This window comes from Brachypodium distachyon, chromosome 3, assembly GCF_000005505.3.
Source record: "Brachypodium distachyon strain Bd21 chromosome 3, Brachypodium_distachyon_v3.0, whole genome shotgun sequence".
Taxonomy (NCBI): Eukaryota; Viridiplantae; Streptophyta; class Magnoliopsida; order Poales; family Poaceae; genus Brachypodium; species Brachypodium distachyon.
Window position 1 is genome coordinate 58665756 of NC_016133.3, and position 19799 is coordinate 58685554.

At 45.8% G+C, this 19799-nt stretch overlaps 3 protein-coding genes and 1 pseudogene across 3 annotated transcripts; 3 read left to right on the top strand and 1 right to left on the bottom strand.

The window, feature by feature from the left end:
* The first annotated feature begins 179 nt into the window (after positions 1 to 179).
* Positions 180 to 1399, top strand: LOC112271711. The gene has a single exon (XM_024461483.1). The coding sequence runs from the start codon at positions 180 to 182 to the stop codon at positions 1236 to 1238; it is 1059 nt and encodes a 352-aa protein (XP_024317251.1). The 3' UTR covers positions 1239 to 1399.
* A 579-nt stretch (positions 1400 to 1978) lies between these two features.
* On the top strand, positions 1979 to 3299 carry LOC112271712 (annotated as a pseudogene).
* A 2986-nt stretch (positions 3300 to 6285) lies between these two features.
* On the top strand, positions 6286 to 15119 carry LOC100830643 (dynamin-2A). Its single transcript, XM_003573076.4, has 22 exons — positions 6286 to 6610; positions 6706 to 6756; positions 6856 to 6976; positions 7091 to 7189; positions 7567 to 7628; positions 7930 to 8047; positions 8145 to 8487; positions 8752 to 8899; positions 9001 to 9102; positions 9191 to 9310; positions 9766 to 9849; positions 9947 to 10074; positions 10540 to 10624; positions 10742 to 10877; positions 11193 to 11269; positions 11411 to 11467; positions 11709 to 11847; positions 11925 to 12082; positions 12310 to 12423; positions 12502 to 12569; positions 13571 to 13743; positions 14474 to 15119. The coding sequence occupies exons 1-22, from the start codon at positions 6452 to 6454 to the stop codon at positions 14695 to 14697; spliced, it is 2766 nt and encodes a 921-aa protein (XP_003573124.1). The 5' UTR covers positions 6286 to 6451; the 3' UTR covers positions 14698 to 15119.
* Positions 15120 to 15412: 293 nt separating this feature from the next.
* Positions 15413 to 19001, bottom strand: LOC100830954 (endoglucanase 7). Its single transcript, XM_003573077.4, has 5 exons — positions 18457 to 19001; positions 18144 to 18362; positions 17426 to 17626; positions 16466 to 16720; positions 15413 to 16346 (listed from the first exon to the last, which is right to left on the bottom strand). The coding sequence occupies exons 1-5, from the start codon at positions 18721 to 18723 to the stop codon at positions 15639 to 15641; spliced, it is 1650 nt and encodes a 549-aa protein (XP_003573125.1). The 5' UTR covers positions 18724 to 19001; the 3' UTR covers positions 15413 to 15638.
* Positions 19002 to 19799: the final 798 nt, after the last annotated feature.

The window sequence follows — 19799 nt, forward strand, 5'->3', positions numbered from 1 at the left end:
GATCCCGACAACGAGTCATATTCTGGCCCGGCACAAATCGATCTAACGGCCTATTAAAGCCCAATCAGCCGTCGCAAGGTTCTCCAACCAATTAGCAGGTCGACCCAGCCTTCTTCTCGAGAGATCAAAGCGCAAGATCTTTGTACCAATCGACAAAGCTTTTACGTACGAGAGAAGACATGTCGTCGTCGTCGAGTAGCCTGCAGCTGCCGTGCCTGGCCGTGGAGTACCGATGGACGGGCACCGGCAACTGTGCCACGACATCAATGTTCACCGTGGCCGGGAAGAAGCATCAAGATCAGCCAATCACCGTGCGCACGGACTCCAACGAGCTCTTCAACAAGTGCTTCTGCCCGACTCCACAAGGGTGGATCCTCGTCCGGGATCGCCAGGACGTCACCGACACGTACCTGCTAGACCCCCACACCCACCACGACCAGGAGAACAATAGTTACAAGACACGTAGCATCGCTCTCCCTCCATTGCTGGTCGACCAGGACGATCTCATCCACTGCACCTGCCTCCTCTCAGACAAGCCAAATTCCCCTTCCTGCGTCCTTCTCGTGGTCGAGCCCTACGAGCCCGTCATCTGGTACGTGAACGTCAAGGGTGACCGGTGCTGGACGAGGCACCAGTACGATCTCGGGGTCCAGGGCGACGAAGAAACCTCCGGGTTGCAACACAAGATCCTCATGAGCTCCGCCGCCGCGTGCCGGGGCAAGTTCTACTTCATGACCTCGCCCAAGGACTTCGGCGTGCTCGAGTTCTCGCCGGGGCCGGTGTTCGCCTCGTTGGCCGTGGACGATGGCGGCTACGACCCCAAGGAGTCCGCCAAGGCGTTCCTGGTGGAATCCGACGAGGAGCTCTACATGGTGAGGCAGCTGCATGATCGGGACTACAACGAGGCCGTCGTGTACAAGATGGATCGTGGCCGTCGTCAATGGCGCGCCGCGCGTGATCTCGGCGGCCGCGCCTTCTTCGTGGGCCCGTTCGGCTTTGGGGCGTCGTGCTTGGCTGGAGATCTGTATCGGTCTGACTGTGTCTACTCCCTTGTTGACCCGTTGGACAAGCGTTTCAGGATCTTCGACGTCACGGATGGGACCGTGGAGTGGCTCAAGATTGAAGAAGCTTGGGTTTACAGGTTCAGAGATGAACATGGCATGGATCCCCGACAAATTATGCACCGACTAGTCCGCAGAATGGCATGGATGCTCCCAATTGATCCCAAAGCTGCTTAATTAGCTACTCCTACATGCAAACTGAATAGGATTTTTTTTCTTGTTTCTCAATTAATTTTTAGTCATGCGACGGTATTTCTTGGTGTATTCTTAGCGCACACATATGTTTTGGGCAATTTCGAAGTTTTAACTGCCGTATCAATGAATTTCTTCCTTTTAAATTGCTTTGGAATTTCCAACACCCCTAAGCTCTCGCACGACCGGTGCTTTCCGCCCGTCGATTCCTTGCGCCGACGGGCACTTAGAGCAACTCCAGGAGCTTCCCTATATCTCATCCCCTAAATCTCATATACGAGGATCCCTTATTTTGCCCCCCCCCCCCACAAATCACAACACTCTTCGGCAGATTTCCCAAATCCCATCCCCTATAATTGATTTGTCTATATTATATTCATATCTTTCAACCGATTTGCTAAACTTTAATATTTCAAATGAGTCGATTTGAAATCGTATATTTGAAACGCATATAATTAAATTAAAATGTTTTATTTTATTCATAATTAATTATTTAAGTACACTATAATATTATATTTTAATTAACATAGTCTTTATAAATTACGAAATCTTCTATACCGGGTATATTTCCAACGGCTATATTTCCAACAGTTATATTTCCAACGGCTATATTTTGAACAGCTCTTTTTCAAACGGCTATATTTTTCCTATATATATGAAGCTGTGAAGCCATTGACCATTCACTCTCCACCCATCTCTGAATCTCCTCTCATACAACTCACACAATGAGTCGCAACTTACTTTGGCAATGCGTGAGCTCGTCGTCGTCGGATGAAGACGACGGCAACGAGGACAACCAGTACGACGACGAACTAATGGTTGTTATGACAGCCTTAGTTCTTCATCAGAACATGCGGTTGAATCCTCGACGCCATGGCAGTTCTGTGCCAGGGCGTCAAGTCATACACCGCAATAGGGCAGCCGGGCATGCTAGATTATTTGAAGACTACTTTGCACAACATCCTATCTATGGGCCACCATTCTTTCGAACAAGGTATGCAATGCGTACATTTTTATTTGTTAGCATTTTTGTTGTTTATCTTGTCTGCATCTCATTATATATCTTTGTTCACACAGGTTCCGGATGGCTCGGCCGCTGTTTTTCCGCATTCTACAAGCTGTGCGGGAACATGATGACTATTTTCTGCAAAGGAGAAATGCCGCTGGAGTTCTTGGGTTAACATCTCTACAAAAGGTAACCGCGGTATTCCGAATGTTGACTTATAGTGTAGCGGCAGATGCTACAGATGAGTATGTTAGGATTGGAGAAAGTACTGCTTTAGAGAGTTTGAGGAGATTTGTTAAAGCTATTGTTGAAATCTTTGGAGAAGAGTATCTTAGATCTCCAAATGAAGTTGATACTGCTAGATTGCTTGCAATTGGAGAGAGCAGAGGCTTTCCTGGAATGCTAGGAAGCATCGATTGTATGCATTGGGAGTGAAAGAATTGCCCTTCGGCATGGCAAGGCATGTATACTGGCCATGTCCAGGAGCCCACAATCATTCTTGAAGCCGTTGCTTCACAAGATCTTTGGATTTGACATGCCTTCTTTGGTTTACCAGGCTCTCTGAATGGCATCAATGTTCTTCACCGTTCCCCTATCTTTGCAAGGCTGGCAGAAGGACAAGCCCCAGAAGTTAATTATACTATCAATGGAAACAATTATTCAATGGGGTATTACCTTGCAGATGGGATATACCCACAATGGGCCACATTGGTCAAGACAATACCCTCTCCACTGGGATATACCCACAATGGGCCACATTTGTTAAAGCTCGTTTTGCGATTATTCGTGGTCCAGCAAGAATGTGGAATCAAGAAGTTCTCCATGATATCATGACAGCTTGTGTCATCATGCATAACATGATAGTTGAAGATGAGCGAGATGAAGGCATAGATGACTACAACTATGATAACATGGGAGAAAAGGTTATTCCCTCTCATGCACACACGGCTGAATTCTCAGAGTTTATTCAGAATCATCTCAATATTCGGAATGCACAAGCCCACTCTCAACTAAAGGATGATCTAGTTGAGCACCTCTAGGAAATGTATGGAGCAATGCAGTGTTTTATTTATCTAGTTAGAATTAGGATCTAAGTCGGAAATGTTTTGTCCCGAAGAAGGTTACCCTGCTGACATGATCTATTTATATTTCTTGTATTTCCGGTACCATGTAGTGTTTTTACATTATGGAGGGGTGTAATATCATGTATGCAACTACTTCATTGAATAAATATTCTCCATGCAACAAATATTCTGCTTATAACAAAATTTTTGCATACAACAAATAGTTCATACAACAAATAGTCCATACAACAAATATTCTGCATACAACAAATAGTTCATTTAGATCGTCTAGAAGCAATGATATCACGTCTTAACAGCTTTTAGTATTCTTGTTGGTCCACATCCATAGAACTTAAGTCCTTGTTCATGATTTCCATTTCCTAATTTCTCTTCTCCAATTCAAACTTCATTTCTTGATTTCTCTTCTCCAATTCAAACTTTTCTCTCTCAATTGCCAGTACTCCAACATAACGCTCTTTTTTCCCTGCCTCTCTTGCTTCCTCTCTTGCATTTCCTGCCATCTCTCTTGCTTCCTCTCTTGCCCGTCTTTCCATGTCTCTTGCTTTTTCCACCGCCGTCCTCTTTGAAAACACAAGATCCAAAGCCATCACAACAGAACTATCATCACTAGAGATAACATTTTTTACCTCGACGTTGCCGCTCTTTCTCCGCCTTCCTGCCAATAGGTCTCTGCATGTGATCCGCTTTGGCTGGAATGTAGCTTCAGATTCATCAATATGTACTGTGTCGGTTCCCGGAGTAGACATACTTGGACTTGCATTGGAGCTTGACTTTTGTTTTTTATTACTTTGAGATGACCTATCAATTTGAGCTAACCATTTTTTATTGAAACGTAGCATGCTCCAACAGTGCAACAAAACAAATGGTCTTTTAGACTTATCTGTTGCTTTGTACATTGAACAAGCCTCAACAATCTGCACATTATCATTAAAATAACTCTACTTGAACAAAAGATAAGAAGGTACTGTCAAAGTGAAATGATATACAAATGCATTACCTTATCTTGTTCCGTCTTCCCGCTTGCATTCCTATTTGTAATCTGCTCAAAACAACCACAAAATCTGCCAACTTGTTCCTTCACAACAGCCCAACGGTGTGTGAGAGAACTAATGTTGCGGTCACTTCCTTCAGGCTGGTGCACTGCTCATGAATTCTCTTCCAATAAGTAGCATTCTTTTGTTCATTCCCTACTATTGGATCCAAACTAGCATACAACCATGCCGAGACCAACACTTGGTCTCCCTCAATGGTGAATTTTTTTGTTCTCTTGTTGTTTGGTCTCACCGGAGGAGTAACAATTTCAGTTAACATTGGTTGCTCTCCAATTGGGCTGTAATTGTGAGTGTCATCCCAAACTTCATCAACGCCGACTCTCTCACTCAATAAACTAGTATATATACCCATTGCATCATCTTGAAAATCCATCACAGCACTCTGTAATTTCACAAATGGTAGACAAATATCATTTCTATTTGTACAGAACTTTGCTTCAATTTGCAATGTCATATGTAAGAGTGATCAAAATTGCGCTGCATTCTCTCATCTCTGCCATCCCGAGCACCATCTCCTTCTCCCAATCCAACTCTCTCTTCTTCTCCCTCTGGACAACAACGCCAGTACCACCCCCTGCGGCCCTCTTCTCCTTCTCATGCTGGACAGGACCACCGACGCTCCCCTCTTCTCCTCCTCCCTCCCCGGCACCCCTCCCTTCCCTCGCCCGCGCCCCTCCCCTCTTCTCCTCCTCCCTCTGGACAACAGCGCCGCCAGCCCAACCCCGTGCCCGTGCCCCTCCACCTCCGCCCAGATCCTCAGCCCGCGCCCCTCTTCCCTCCCCTCTGCTCCCTTCCAACGCCCGCGAGCCTACCCTGCGCCCGTGTCCCTCTCGACAACAAAGAAGAAGAAGATGCAGAAGAAGAATACCCGGGCGGAGGCGTGGAGCAGAGGAACGCGCGGGAGGGAGATCTCCGCCTCGGTGGTTGCCGGATGGGGGATCCGAGCGCGCTCGCCGATATGAGGGATTTGGGGCGCTCGCGGATATGGGGCATGGGATTGGGCTTCTGCTGGAGAGTGGTTTTGGGCCCAAAAGCCCCAAATTTAGCTATTGGGGGTCACATAGGGCATCTGCTGGAGTTGCTCTTAGGAAAAATCCTACCATGAGAGTAGCCTTTTGTAAGGCACGTGTTCGGATTCTTGTTCTCTTACGACTCTTGCATAATTAATGAACCGAGGCAAATCTTTGCCTCTATTTTGAAAAAAGAGAGGAGAAGACCAAAAACTCAATGCCCAGCTTAGGATGGTGCCCACCTACCATCGACACCATTCACCGTTTGGATATTCATGCTATTTTTAAACGACATGCAACTACATATTTTCTCACTTTCTTATTGTGTTGACCTAAAATTCTTCCACACACACACCCTCAACTCTTCCAAGAATCAGTTCTTCGCGGTGTACATAAACTGGAAGCCAGGTTCAGTAATTCGTGTCAACTGAGTACTTCGCGGTATACATAATTGGCTACTTGTTGTAGAGCCTTTTTCTTTTTAACTCAACTTGTTGTAGAGTCTCTGTGTCAACTGTTCTTATTTTGTACCAGTACATAAACTGGAAGCCAAGTTCAGTTCTCCTCCGTCGGTTTGGCTCGTTGGCTGAGGAAATCTTTTGAGTGGGCCTCTGCCGGCGCAATATCCAAGGTCAGCCCATTGGTCCATCCTACCGTAGACTCTGGGCCTCAGGCCTCAGCCCGTGCCGACCAGCCTCTCGCCACGTAGAAAAAAAAGAACTCCCGAGCCAGATCTGAAACCAACCGAACTCGACCGACCGACGCGCCCGAAGGCCCCGAACCGAACCAGCAACAAACGTTCCGCACCGCACGGTCCCATCAACTTGAAAAGCAACCGCGAGCCTGCAACGACTGCTGCCCTTGCCCGTCTCAAATCCCGTTCCCAGGCCCAGCTGACAGACAGCAGCCCCCCCTCCGCCTACGCGTCTCGCATCCAATTTCCTCGCAACAGCAGCAGCAGCGCAGCAGCAGTCCCACCCTTCTCCCAACCCCGACTCGAACTCCCCGAGATCTCCCCGACCGCGGCCTCGAGATCCCCGTGCCCATGTCGTCGTCGGCGGCCATGGAGGCCATAGACGAGCTCGTGCAGCTCTCCGAGTCCATGCGCCAGGCCGCCTCGCTCCTCGCCGACGACGACCCCTCCGACGACGCCGCCCCGCGCCGCCCTTCCACCTTCCTCAACGCCGTCGCGCTCGGCAACGTCGTAAGTTGCCCGCCACCCCTCCCCCGGACTCAAATCCCCTGTCCGCCCCGCCCCGCTCCTGATCTGACGCGATCCGGTTTTTCTGTTCCCTGCAGGGGTCCGGCAAGTCGGCCGTGCTCAACAGCCTCATCGGCCACCCCGTCCTGGTAAGTGCTCCAGGTCTAGCTTCTCTGCCTCCCTCTTCTCCTCCTGCTTTAGGCATTCGTTTGTGTGAGCGTGTGTGGTTGGTGTTGCTGTTGCTGCAGCCGACGGGGGAGAACGGGGCGACGCGGGCGCCCATAGTCGTCGACCTGCAGAGGGATCCGGGGCTCAGCACCAAGTCCATCGTCATCCAGATCGACAGCAAGTCGCAGCAGGTGTCTGCAAGTGAGTGAGATCTCCCCCCACCCACTCGATTAGCCAGATCTGCCAATGGCCGCGGTTGGTCGGTGTGCTGAGTTTTGGTGGCCCTTTTTTGTGGCTGTGTGTTGACATGTGCAGGTGCGCTCCGGCACTCGCTGCAGGATCGGCTTGGCAAGGCCGTGTCCTCCGGGAGAAGCCGGACGGATGAGATTTACCTCAAGCTGCGGACAAGCACAGGTTTGTCGTCGCTCCTTTTTGTCCTCTTAGCAGTCTGGACAATGTTGCTGAGTTTGGAAAGCGGAAAGCGGTATAGCTGTGCATTCCTGACGCTGTGGTAATGTCTGAGCAAATCTTACAAGTGCTGCTTTAGTTGTCTGACATTGATAGCTTGTGCATTGTGTGTGTTGCTGTAAATCACGAGTATGTTCTTATATGGTTACTTCTAATTACTCCCACTCAAATATGTGCTCTCTTCTGTTTGCAACAATGCAATTAATCTGATTCTGACGTTCTGGCTCATCGTCTCAATATCTGATAGTTTTGTTACGTGCTGTACTTCAGTTGCTTCTGCTTATGCAAATGATTTCTCACTGCTCTTCTCTCTCTTTCCCCAGCTCCTCCACTAAAATTGATTGATTTGCCTGGCATAGACCAACGAGTTATTGATGATTCAACGGTGAGTACCACACATGATATTCTTATCTTTACTCCTAAAGTAGTAAACAGGGCCTGATCAATCTTTAGAACATTCCTAGTCCTCACAATTAAGATATGATTGTGCATTACATTAACCCTTCGAACTGGAACAACATCTAACACATGCAATGCAATGATGGGAAATGTCAGGCGTGTGACAGTATGTAATGCACCAGAACTGAGGAGCACTTACTCTCTGGAAGAGAAGCACAAAAACTATAATTTTTATGTACCTTGTTTACTATCATCTCAAGTTGTGTAACATACCGTTCACATTTCAGATTAATGAGTTTGCTGGGCACAATGATGCAATATTGATTGTTGTGATACCAGCAATGCAAGCCGCTGAAGTTGCATCATCTCGAGCTCTTAGACTAGCAAAGGATATAGATCCAGATGGTCTGTCATTTGAACCTGATCATACATCCTATGCAAATCATAAACAGTCTCTTCGTCGCAACTGATGTTTTGTTTTCCCCTTTTCTACTTGTTGTAGGAACCAGAACAATAGGCGTCTTAAGTAAAATCGATCAAGCAGCAGCAGATGCAAAAACAGTTGCATGTGTTCAGGCAATTTTGTCCAACAAGGGCCCACGAGCAGCAACTGAAATTGAATGGGTTGCTTTAATAGGGCAATCTGTCGCACTTGCATCAGCTCAATCTGGGTCAGTTGGGTCTGAGAATTCACTGGAAACAGCTTGGCGTGCTGAGGCGGAAACCCTTAAATCCATACTAACCGGTGCTCCTCAGAGTAAGCTGGGTAGAATTGCTCTTGTGGATACTATTGCTAAGCAGATACGCAATCGGATGAAAGTGCGGTTACCTAGCCTGTTATCTGGGTAAGTATCCTGGCCTATATGTTGGAAGACTACATATCTATTGAATGTTTAAATGAACCACCTTTGAAACTCATAAATTTGCTATGGCCTCTCAACTATTTTGCTGAACTAACCATCCATTCTATCAATCAATTCAACCTGTGATCAGCGCACCATGAAACATGGATATTTCATGTCTCATGTCCTTTTTTTTTGTTTTAGAAACAATCCGATTACGATTTATGTCCTTAAATTTGCAACCTGTACCCTTGCCCCTTTTTTCAGGCTTCAGGGCAAGTCTCAGATAGTGAAAGACGAACTTGCAAGGCTGGGAGAACAGAAGGTAGAAAGCACGGAAGGAACCAGGGCTGTCGCCTTGGAGCTGTGCCGAGAATTTGAAGATAAGTTTCTCGCCCATGTTACTTCTGGCGAGGTTAGTGATGAGCTTAAACTTAGACTTTATATATACCTAATTCAGTACTTGCCAAATGAAATGATTGATTACAAAACTATTATACTGATCTCGATCAAAAGGGATCTGGTTGGAAAATTGTTGCAAGTTTTGAGGGCAAGTTTCCGGATAGGATCAAACAGCTTCCATTGGACAGACATTTTGATCTGAGCAATGTCAAACGGGTACATAAAAAAAAGTCTTCTATATTAATACTCCTATAGTAGGCTACTATTTTGGCCTATGCTGAACATCATTATCTTCATATTCCAGGTTGTCTTGGAAGCTGATGGTTATCAACCATATTTGATTTCTCCAGAGAAAGGTTTAAAATCATTGATTAAAGGAGTACTGGAAATGGCAAAGGAGCCATCACGACTATGTGTTGAAGAGGTATGTATTAGCTTACTCATCTTATGCCTTTGGATTCTTTTCATGTGCAATTTTATCCTGCTAAAATTATGTTTTATCTGTAAAATATTGCTTGTGCAAATAAGGATATGTCTGTGTAGCTTAGGAGTTGTTATTATATATACACGAGGTATTAGAATTGTCCAAAAAAGGTTTGGGCTCAGCCAAGCTATTCATTATTAGCTTGGGCCTGTAGTTGGGCTTCGGCTTGCCTTAAATGCATTCATATGTATTGTAAAAATATGATATATACCATTTTCAAGCCTTATCAAACTGATATCAAGCCTATAATAGAGTAAGATTATTGACCCGAGCTCCAAGCTTGAACCCCAACATTGGCTCTCTCGAGCTGGGCCGCTGATGGCCCTAGTAGGTATATTATGCATTGGTAGACATTATTCTGTGCAGCTTCTGAGATATCTGTTTTCTTGAACTAGGTACACCGTGTATTGTTAGACATAGTAAATGCTACAGCAAATGGCACGCCAGGGCTTGGGAGATATCCTCCATTCAAACGAGAGGTGCTAAACCCTAAACATACTCCTATTTAACAGTTTGTTTGTAGAGTTCTATGCAGTCTGATTTCTGAGCACCAAATCACACCATTTCTTTTCTCAGGTCATTACAATTGCATCTAACGCATTGGATACTTTCAAAAATGACGCGAAAAAGATGGTCGTTGCGCTTGTTGATATGGAGCGTGCCTTTGTCCCCCCACAACACTTCATCCGCCTAGTACAAAGAAGGTCAGCTGGGCTTTCAAGTTTGGACAGATCTCTGGACAATTGGTTTCGGCTTATTTGATCTGTTTATTGTAACTTAGGCAAACATTCAACTTTGCCTGCTTTCATTTTCTGTACTTGGTAATTGACAAGAGAAGTTTATGCTTTTTTAGATTCTCAATTTTATTTATATTCCACCAGAAAAGGCTAATGGTGAACCATATTAATGACATAACACACAGAAATAACATCATCGACCTAAATTAGAATGCCAAAACACCAAAAAAAATTTATAAAAAGTCATGCACTAATGAAGCATACCACTTTCTTTTTGAACTTTGTGTTGGAAATTTTGTCTTTCTATCTGAGATGAAATAAATGATGATTTGTCATACTATAGGCAGTCTATAAGTTCAGATGCCTATACATAGTTTTCATGAACATTCAAATATTCAAATTTTCATCTTTGGTTTGGCATGAAATTCACAGAATGGAGAGGCAGCGTCGTGAGGATGAGGTAAAAACTAGATCATCCAAAAAAGCGCAGGATGCTGAGCAATCCATGATGAACAAGGTACGACTTAAGCATCTTTGCTAGAACAAATCTGCATACCTACAAAATTACATGCGGATTGGCTCCCTATATGCTTGTGTTGGTTTGGTTGTTCATGTTGATTGCCTTTATTATTAGGGTTCAAGCGCACAAACAGGATCTGAAGCTGGTGGTAGCCTGAAATCATCAAAAGACAAATCCAGTCAGCAAGATAAAGATTCAAAAGAGGGATCTAATTTGCAGGTTGCTGGGCCTGGTGGAGAAATAACTGCAGGTATAATAATGTGCATATGGTACAATTTCATCTTTTCTGATATTTGATAGTACTTTTGATTCTGTGCAAGCATGCAACTACGATTGATACTGAAAACCATGCAGATTTGTTTGATGTAAAATGAAATAAACATTTCCATAAGAATCGACCTCTTTGTCTGCTTGTTAACTCTATGCTGGCTATCATAATACTTCATTATTGTAGTATACGGTGCATGCATACAGATGTAGTTCTTCATTGTTTCGATGATATTTCTTCCAATAACGTGATTTGATATTTATTGATACATATGCACATGTTTCCGTCTCTCTTTAGGTTACCTTTTGAAGAAGAGTGCAAAAAACAATGAATGGAGCAAAAGGTGGTTTGTCCTAAACGAGAAGAGTGGAAAGGTTAACAAATCCCCTAAACTGATGCCCTCCAGTTTTGGTTGTTATGAATACAATCTTTCATAAGTTTCTTGACATTTTCCGCTATTTTCTTTTCATATTTGAGGGGTTTGGTGTCATTTACTGTTACCTTTCTCTGTCCAGCTTGGATACACCAAGAAACAAGAGGAGAGACATTTTCGAGGCGTCATTGTCCTAGAGGTATGCTTAACTTTATACCTCGCTGTGTTTGTTTTATTCTACTTGGGATTGATTAATCTATGATACATTACTTCAAGCTTCATGGTTATGATACTAAAATGTTTCTTTCCCAAGTCAACAGTTCCAATTCATATTTTTGAACTTGCTGAAAAAGGATATCTGAACTTAAAAACATGATGTCTACAGCGCTGGGAGCTGTCACATGAACTATTCTAATAACACAATCTGTTGCATGATCCAGGAATGTAACCTGGAAGAGATAGAGGAGGAAGAGCTTTCTAAGAGTTCTAAGGATTCAAAGAAGGCCAATGGGTCGGAGAAAGGCCCGAGTCTTGTATTTAAGATTACTAACAGGGTTGCCTACAAAACTGTGCTAAAAGGTTAGTACCTCTAAAACATTCCATCGTGAGTTTTACTCATTGTTTCTAATGCTATAAATGTTTATTTCATATTGCAGCTCATAGTGCCGTTATATTGAAGGCTGAGAATATGGCTGACAAGATTGAGTGGATGAAGAAGATAAGAGGTATTATTCAGAGCAAAGGTGGGTCTGTCAAGGGTCCAAATGCTCCCGAGGGTGGTTCCATGAGACAAAGCCATTCAGATGGGTCCCTTGTAAGCTCCAGGCTATGCTTGACTTTTTTCCTTGTACTCATGGTGAAGCTTTTAGCGCTTACTGTTCTGAGTTGGTTGGCTCCACTTATTTTCTATGAACTCTGTCTTGGCTGATGCTCATGCTACCTTCTGGGTGACCATGTTTGTCATTAATGAAAGTTCCATCTCTTGCTGTTCCTTCGTTCTACCGTTCCACTCTGACACGATCCCTGCTTTTCTTTTGTAAGGATACGATGGCCCGGAGGCCTGCTGACCCTGAAGAAGAACTCCGATGGATGTCTCAAGAAGTTCGTGGTTATGTTGAGGCTGTTTTGAACAGTTTGGCAGCAAATGTTCCTAAGGTTCATATTTGTAGCTTCAGTCAATAACTTTAAGATTGTCATATGTGGTAAAGTTCTCATTATCTTCTGCATAATCAGGCTATTGTGCTTTGCCAAGTGGAGAAAGCAAAGGAAGATATGCTAAACCAGCTGTACAGCTCAATAAGGTTGGATACATATTCTCTGTTCGTTCTGAAAACGCCTGCTATCCTGGTGCTGTGTCCAATCATCCATTTCATCAGTTTCTTCTTTCATTACTCAATTGGCTGAAAAGTAGGATATAACACCCAGGTGGAAGAACTGCAATTAAAAAATATTTCTTTGTAACCCTACCTAAACCATAAACCCTAGTTTCCCTTGCAGTTATGGGTTCATGTCCATTGGTAAGTCTACTGTGAATAGCTTCATTATATTATTTGCTGTCAAAAAAAGCTTCATTATATTATTTTTATGAGAAGTGGTAGCAGACAGAAGTAGTAGATGCTCCAGGGTGCCCGGGCTCCATGTTTTCAAATGCACAAATTCAAAGAAAATCTGATTTTCTTGAAAATTATATTTTTCAGGTACATAGCTTTGGGTATATAGCAAATGGAAAACATAAATTAAAAAAAAACATTTGAATTCGAATTATTTTGGTATATTTGAAACACATACCATGAAAATCTGGATATGTGGTGTTCATAACCTGAATTCTGGGTATGTGATTTCAATATTTCCTAAAATCATAAAAAAATGTGAATTTTGGGAATTATATTTTATTTGAATTGTCAGTCGGATATATACCCCAAAACTGCATGTTTGAAAAACTATACCCAAATGGGGCCAAATTGATGTTTTTTAAAACATGGAGCCTGGGTTGGTGCCCAATATGGTGAAATGCTAGGTCAACAGCTGCTAACTTTTTCACATAACAGTGTTCTTTTGCTTATTTTCTATCAATCACGGTTCATGATATTTCGGCATGTTATATATCAGAACTAAAAATAAGGAGATGAACATGGTACAAAGTAAAAAATTAACTCCCAGCTATCTTAATACTTTTCTGCACTTCACACATTATGCATTTCTTGCACCAAAGTCCGAACTTGTAGGAATGTTGAACAGGTGTATTTTCCATTGTAACTCCATAATTAATAGTTACTTACAATTTCACAATTCTCATTTGTAGTTCGCAAAGCAATGCAAAGATTGAAGAACTTCTCCAAGAGGACCACAATGCTAAACGTAGACGAGAAAAGGCCCAAAAGCAGTCATCACTTTTGTCAAAGCTGACTCGTCAGCTCAGCATCCATGATAACAGAGCTGCTGTTGCATCATATTCCAGCGATAATTCTGGAACTGGTAAGCTGGCTATTTGCTTCATGGTAGCAAATCATATCTGCTCCTGATTTCTGTCCAACTCTTAAAGTAATAAGGTTTGTTTTACAAAATAAACCTTTACCCCCAACCCACAGGAAGAGATATTTTCAATTATTTGTTTGCCTTAACATGAGTAAAGCCGTAGACCAATGAGCAGGGCTGCAGGGCACTATCATGGCTCTTTTTAATATGTTGTTTAAATCACTGTTCATAACAGCGCCACAACCCATGGTTCATAAAACAAGTGAACTGACCATATATGACCAGTAGAAATTAGATGCCAAATACATATTCTTGAAGACCAGAAAATGATTGATTTTTTTTCATATAAATAGCTAGCAAATATTTACATTTTATGTGTAAAATTTTCTGGACTTTCTAGCATACAGCTTGAAAATATAAGGGATGTTTCAGTCCAGGACCTGGAATTATGGAATGCATCAAACCAAGATAATACTATAGGGAACTGATCATGCTTACATGGTTCTCTTATCTTCGGAAGGGGAGATAGAGGGAGGGAACGAGGGAAATACCATTAAATATACATGCACCTTATATTTTAAAACATGATTACTGAAATTACAAGCCTTATGTTTTCAAGTGGACAACCAAATGGTGTAATGTTGGCTGATGTAATCTCATTCATTTTATTCTGTTTTCCTGGTGCAAAAAAAAAACACTTACACCTTGACAAAATAAACTTCGTTTGCAGAGAGTAGCCCACAGAGCCCTAGTCATGCAGGTGAGGACTGGAGGTCTGCCTTTGATTCAGCAGCAAACGGCTCTGCTGACCGATCAAGTTCACACAATGAGTCAAGATCAAGAAGTGCTGACAGTCGCAGTCGGCGCTATGAGAATGGGGATGCAAATGGTGCTAATTCTGGCAGCCGCCGCACACCAAATCGGTTGCCACCGGCACCACCTGGGCAGAGATAACAAGAATGGTAAATATATGTCGGCCGTCATCTGTCAACATCATATTTTCGTGGCAGGCTCTCATTCCCGACTGATATTGGTCGAAGAAAACACATGGGATTGAAGAATGGAGAGTTGGCAAGAGGTTGCGTGAATGATGTGTATCCAGAGAACCTCAGTTGTTTATAGAAATATGTAGGTTATGGTGGTTATTTCACGATCATTTTGCCACATTGATCTGTCTGATGTTCTCTCGGCCTGTGAGATTTTGTGGCCACAGATCAGTTGATCTTGGTTTTGTACTATGTTGTAACTTGTCCATCATACTGGCATGTATTTTTATTACACAGTGGTGTATTATTTCTTCCATTCTTTTTTACCTCACCAGAGTTGTATTCGATATTTGAGGCAATATATGTTCAAACTATGCAACTCTTTGATCTCGTCGGCATTCTTTAACGAACCATGAGAAATCGCAAGCATTGCTCTGCTTGATATAGTTTCTGTGTTTTCCTAGCCACATGTGTGCATCTTTCCCAACACGAAGTTTTATGAGGCCAGGTAATATTGCTGCTCCTTGGTTCAGAACTACAGCATTCCGTTCCTATATTGCTGTTCTAGAGCAAGGATCTAGAGCCATGATTCTTCCCTTGTTCCAAGTTCTGTGATTTAAGATGAACAACTCTGCTGCACAGTGAACAAAATCTGAAGAACTGAAAGGAATGTTGGGACAGCCTATGCAATAGCAATTCTGCTTTCTTTTTATGCACCGGCAGCGAATTTACATTTGCATGTCAATGCCTCCACCTTTTCCCCTCGTATATATATACTACAACCAATTCCAACCTGTATATGTATAAAAAAGACCTCCAAAGAGAAACCAAAAATCCGAACCACCAAAGAATGGGGAAAATTGTACAGCCCCCTCTACAACCTACATCTACATTCATCACCATCATCATCTACACGTCGGCCGCCATCGCCAGTCTCTGCCGTTCTTCTTCCCTCGCCACCCGATTGAGCTTGGCGAACATCCCGACCATGGGGGCCGTGTTATACGTGCAAGCCTCCGTCTGCATGTAGTTCTCCCTGTCGTCCCTGAACCGGTCCCGCCTGTCAGGCCCGCCGACGATGGCCCCCACGAGCACGTTGGGGTTGGAGCTCCGGCGGCCGAACCAGTGGTCGAACCCCTGCGTGCACCCGATGAAGGCCTTGCTGCGCTTGTAGGGCACGATGGACGCGGCCCGGTGGTGCACCCGGGCCGGGAACTTGGGCCCGTAGCCCACCAGGTAGCTCACCCCTCTTGGGTTGTCGCCCAGCACGTAGTCCACCTGGGATCTCGCCAAAGCCCACACTTCCCCGGCGTCGGCCGTCTCGCCCCCGGCGCACGTCACGGTTGTCGGAACGGTGGTGGTGGAGTCCGAGAGGTAGTCGGAGTAGAGCGAGAGGAGGAATGCCGCGTTGGTCACGTACTGCATGTTGTTCCACTGCCGGACGTAGAGCATCCCTCCTGGGCTGCGCTCCACGTTGTTGTTGCTGGGCTCGGAGTCGTCGTCCTGGGCCTGGGCCGTGTTCCGGCCCAGGCACGCGCACACGTAGTGCTCTGCCTTGGCCCGGTACTGCTCCAGCGTCTCCCTCTGCCGCTCCGTGTGCTCCCCTCTTAACAGCAGCTGAAACAATTAGCACACCTTCGTCAGATATCATTCCATAACACTACATTAGTTATTTTTTTGAGCGAAAAAAAATATAACTAAGTATTGAAGTGATTCTGTGATGTGAGGTGGCGTACTCTGGCGGCGAGGATCTGGACGCCGGCGTACTTGACGTCCCAGCTGAACTCGGTGATGGCCCAGCCCGTGCCGCCGAAGTCGTGGGCATTGTCCACCACGTAGTCCAGGTAAGAGGCCCGGCCCGTGGCCCGGTGGAGCCAGAGGGCGGCCCACAGGAGCTCGTCCTTGTACCCGCTCACCGACGCGTAGTAGCTCTTCACCTCCGCGATGCTGCTGTCGTATTTGCCCCTGTACTTGTCCGCGAATTCGAACAACTGCGGCCAAAAATAAACAAACAAACATTAGCTAAAGATTTATTTTATCAATTTATTAATGGATGCTTGAAAAGTAGCTAGTAGGTGTGAATAATACGGACAACTGGTTCAATTAGCACATGATGACACGATCGTTATGTTATGTTAATTCCCTTGCTAGTTCCTAAGTTTGCTCCTGTGATTGAACTGGCGACCTAATCATTTGAAACGGGAGGCAAAATGGAAAAGTTTCCCATCCACCAGATGCTGCCACCACCAGCAACCTCCTTGTATTTTTCCTTTTTCTTCTCCGTTAGGTGCCGTGCCGGCTCCCTGGCCCCACATGGCAGCGCCTGCCTACGAGCCGACAGAAAGAAGAAGAAAAAAATCTTTTGCTGCTAGCTCGACGTCCGTCGGTCGTGTTGTTGACAACTTGGACGGCATGTGCCGAGGATCGACGTGCGGCACAGAGCACAAAGAAGAACATGTAGTACACCTCCCAAATGCCCCTCGGAAATGCCCGGCACATCTCTACTAATTATAAAGCCGCAAGTATATATCACGTAGGAAGAAACAGTCCAAATTCCGGTACAGGAAAGACTGGCAAAACTCCAAAAAAACACATAATTCCAGGGGGCATTTTTCTTTCGTTTTTCCACAGGGAGACTTGGCAAAGTATATACGTCAACAGATGTTGTGTTTGTCGCATATGCGTAAGTAATTTACCTGCTGGGCGTGGTGCAGGAGGAGGTGGGAGTAGTGCGGGTTGGAGCTCCGGAAGACCATGGAGGCGGCGGCCATGGCGGCCGCCGTCTCGCCGGCGACGTCGGAGCCGGGGCGGTCGCGGTTCACCTTGTAAGCCTGCCGCGACGTCGTCATGTCCTCCGGCCGCTGCCAGCAGTAGTGATCCGTGTCGCCGTCACCCACCTGCAAGCAAAGCAAAATCAGGAACAATTCAGCGGTTGGTTGCGCCGACGAATATATCTTCGAAGCCTTTGCACACGCCATGTGGACACATGAAACGCAATAGTTTAGTGCCACTGGCTCGATCGTACGTACGTTCTTCTTCGAACTGGCCACCTAACAACACGGTTGTTGCTATTCACCAGAAAAGAAAAAAGAACCTTTTCTTTTCTTTTATGTTCTTTTCCTCCCAGCCAAGAATATATATGTAGCATAATTGCAAGGTTTATTTATACGGGAAATCTTATATGTGATCGACTTTTGGAAGAGAAGACATTAAAACGGAAAAAGAAGCTGGCTAAAGTGCAAGAAGCTAGCTAGCGATGATTGAATTGGTCTCTTTGGATGGCTTGTGCTGAACAGCTAGCCAGCACACGCAAGAACTGGTCTCAATGTCTCGTGCATGTCGTGATATCGATCGTATCGAACTATTGCTGGGAATTGAAACAGAGCAGTTTGTTGGCATTTTTGGTATTGGTACCTCTGCCCACAGCTCGTCGGGCTGCGTGTGCGCCTTGATGAAGTAGTCGGTGCCCCACTTGATGGCCTCCATCGCGTGCGCGAGCTCGCCGCCGTCGACGGCCGCCACGTCGCCGCCGTACTCCACCAGGCTCCACGACAGCATCGTCACCGTGAACGCCATCGGCAGCCCGAACTTGACATGATCCCCGGCATCATAGTATCCCCCCACCAAGTCCACCTGACACATCGAGACATCGATCATCAGCATCGATCGAAACACGGTAAAAGGAAAAGGAAAGCACTTGCAAATTGGGTCGCATTGTGTAACGCACCCCTTGCTCGAGGCCGTCGGTGAGGCCGGAGTGGTCGCGCCAGGGCACGCGCTGCCCGTGGGGGAGCCGCCCGGAGCGCTGCGCCTCGAAGTAGAGCAGGCTCTTCCGCAGCGCCTCCTCGTAGTTGTGCCCCCTGTTCTTCTTCTGCTGCTTGTTACTACTGCTCCCCTCTGCCAAGATCACCAGAACTAGCAGCAGCGAAAGCACGACGGTGCCGAGACGACGGCCAAGAGGCAAGAAGACATCGGCAGCGGCGCTCCCTCTCATTGCAGGAGGAGAAGAGCCCGGACGGTCTGCAGGCAGTGTCTCTTCTTCGCATGTGCCCGCTGGGCTGACCCAGGCTAGCTAGTTATAGCGCCTTCCGCCGCTCTCGATCGCGTCTGTTTTAGATATGGAGATGGAGGGATATATGAGTTTCTTGTAAGCCTGACGGCCGTGGCTGCCGCGGCGTTATATGCGTCAGTCTGCAGGGGCGGCGTCCGGCCTCCAGGTCCTGCAGCCAGCACGCACGCACGCACGCCGCGTGGAACTGGCTCGATCGGCGCCCCTGGGAGAATATAATACTGCTCGCTTTCCGGCGCGCGTTGCCTCGTGTTGGAGTTGGAACGCGCGGGCGGGGTTAATTTGGGTGTGTGTTTGAGGCCGGGAACCGGTCCTTGTGGTGGACTCGTTCTGCTTCCTTCGGCCGGGGTTCCGTCAGTTTGGTGAGCACGCACGGGAAAACGGAGCAGATTTTGACCCGACGTGCAGTAGCTAGCGTACCTAGGGGCATTCTCGTGTGGATCAGTTGGGGGCCGGACACGTACTACTACCAGCACGCGGTAAAGCAAGCGTGCGTGCGACTGGAACAGATCGAACAAAGGTCTCACCGACCGATGCTGCCTGCAGCTTTGCGTGTGTACAGTTAGTTCCATGTAATTTAACTGGTGCTTGTGGATGTTTGTTACGATTTTTGTCCGGCTTTCCAATAATTAACTGGCAATTTTAGTTTTTTTTTTATGAATTGATCGAGTCCTTCGGACTCCGGTTAAAAAAAAAGTAATTTAACTGGTGCCCGGCCGAACCTATTGGTCGATCGGTAATGGGGGCAAATTCCCACTGTCCATCCTTAACAGGTAAGCTATCTGCTGTACTATCTAGCTCGGGTGATTTAGTCAGAGTTTGATTAATTAACGAATGTTTTTTCCTTGCCCGCCAAGGGACTATGCATCACAGGGCATGCACATGCTTTATGTGCAGTAGTTATAAGTGGTTGGCTTCGGGTTAACTATTGGGCAAGCTCGTGTCGTGTGTCGTGCAGATTATTCCCCTTCTGGCGAGTGGCGGCACGTTTTGTCGTGGAC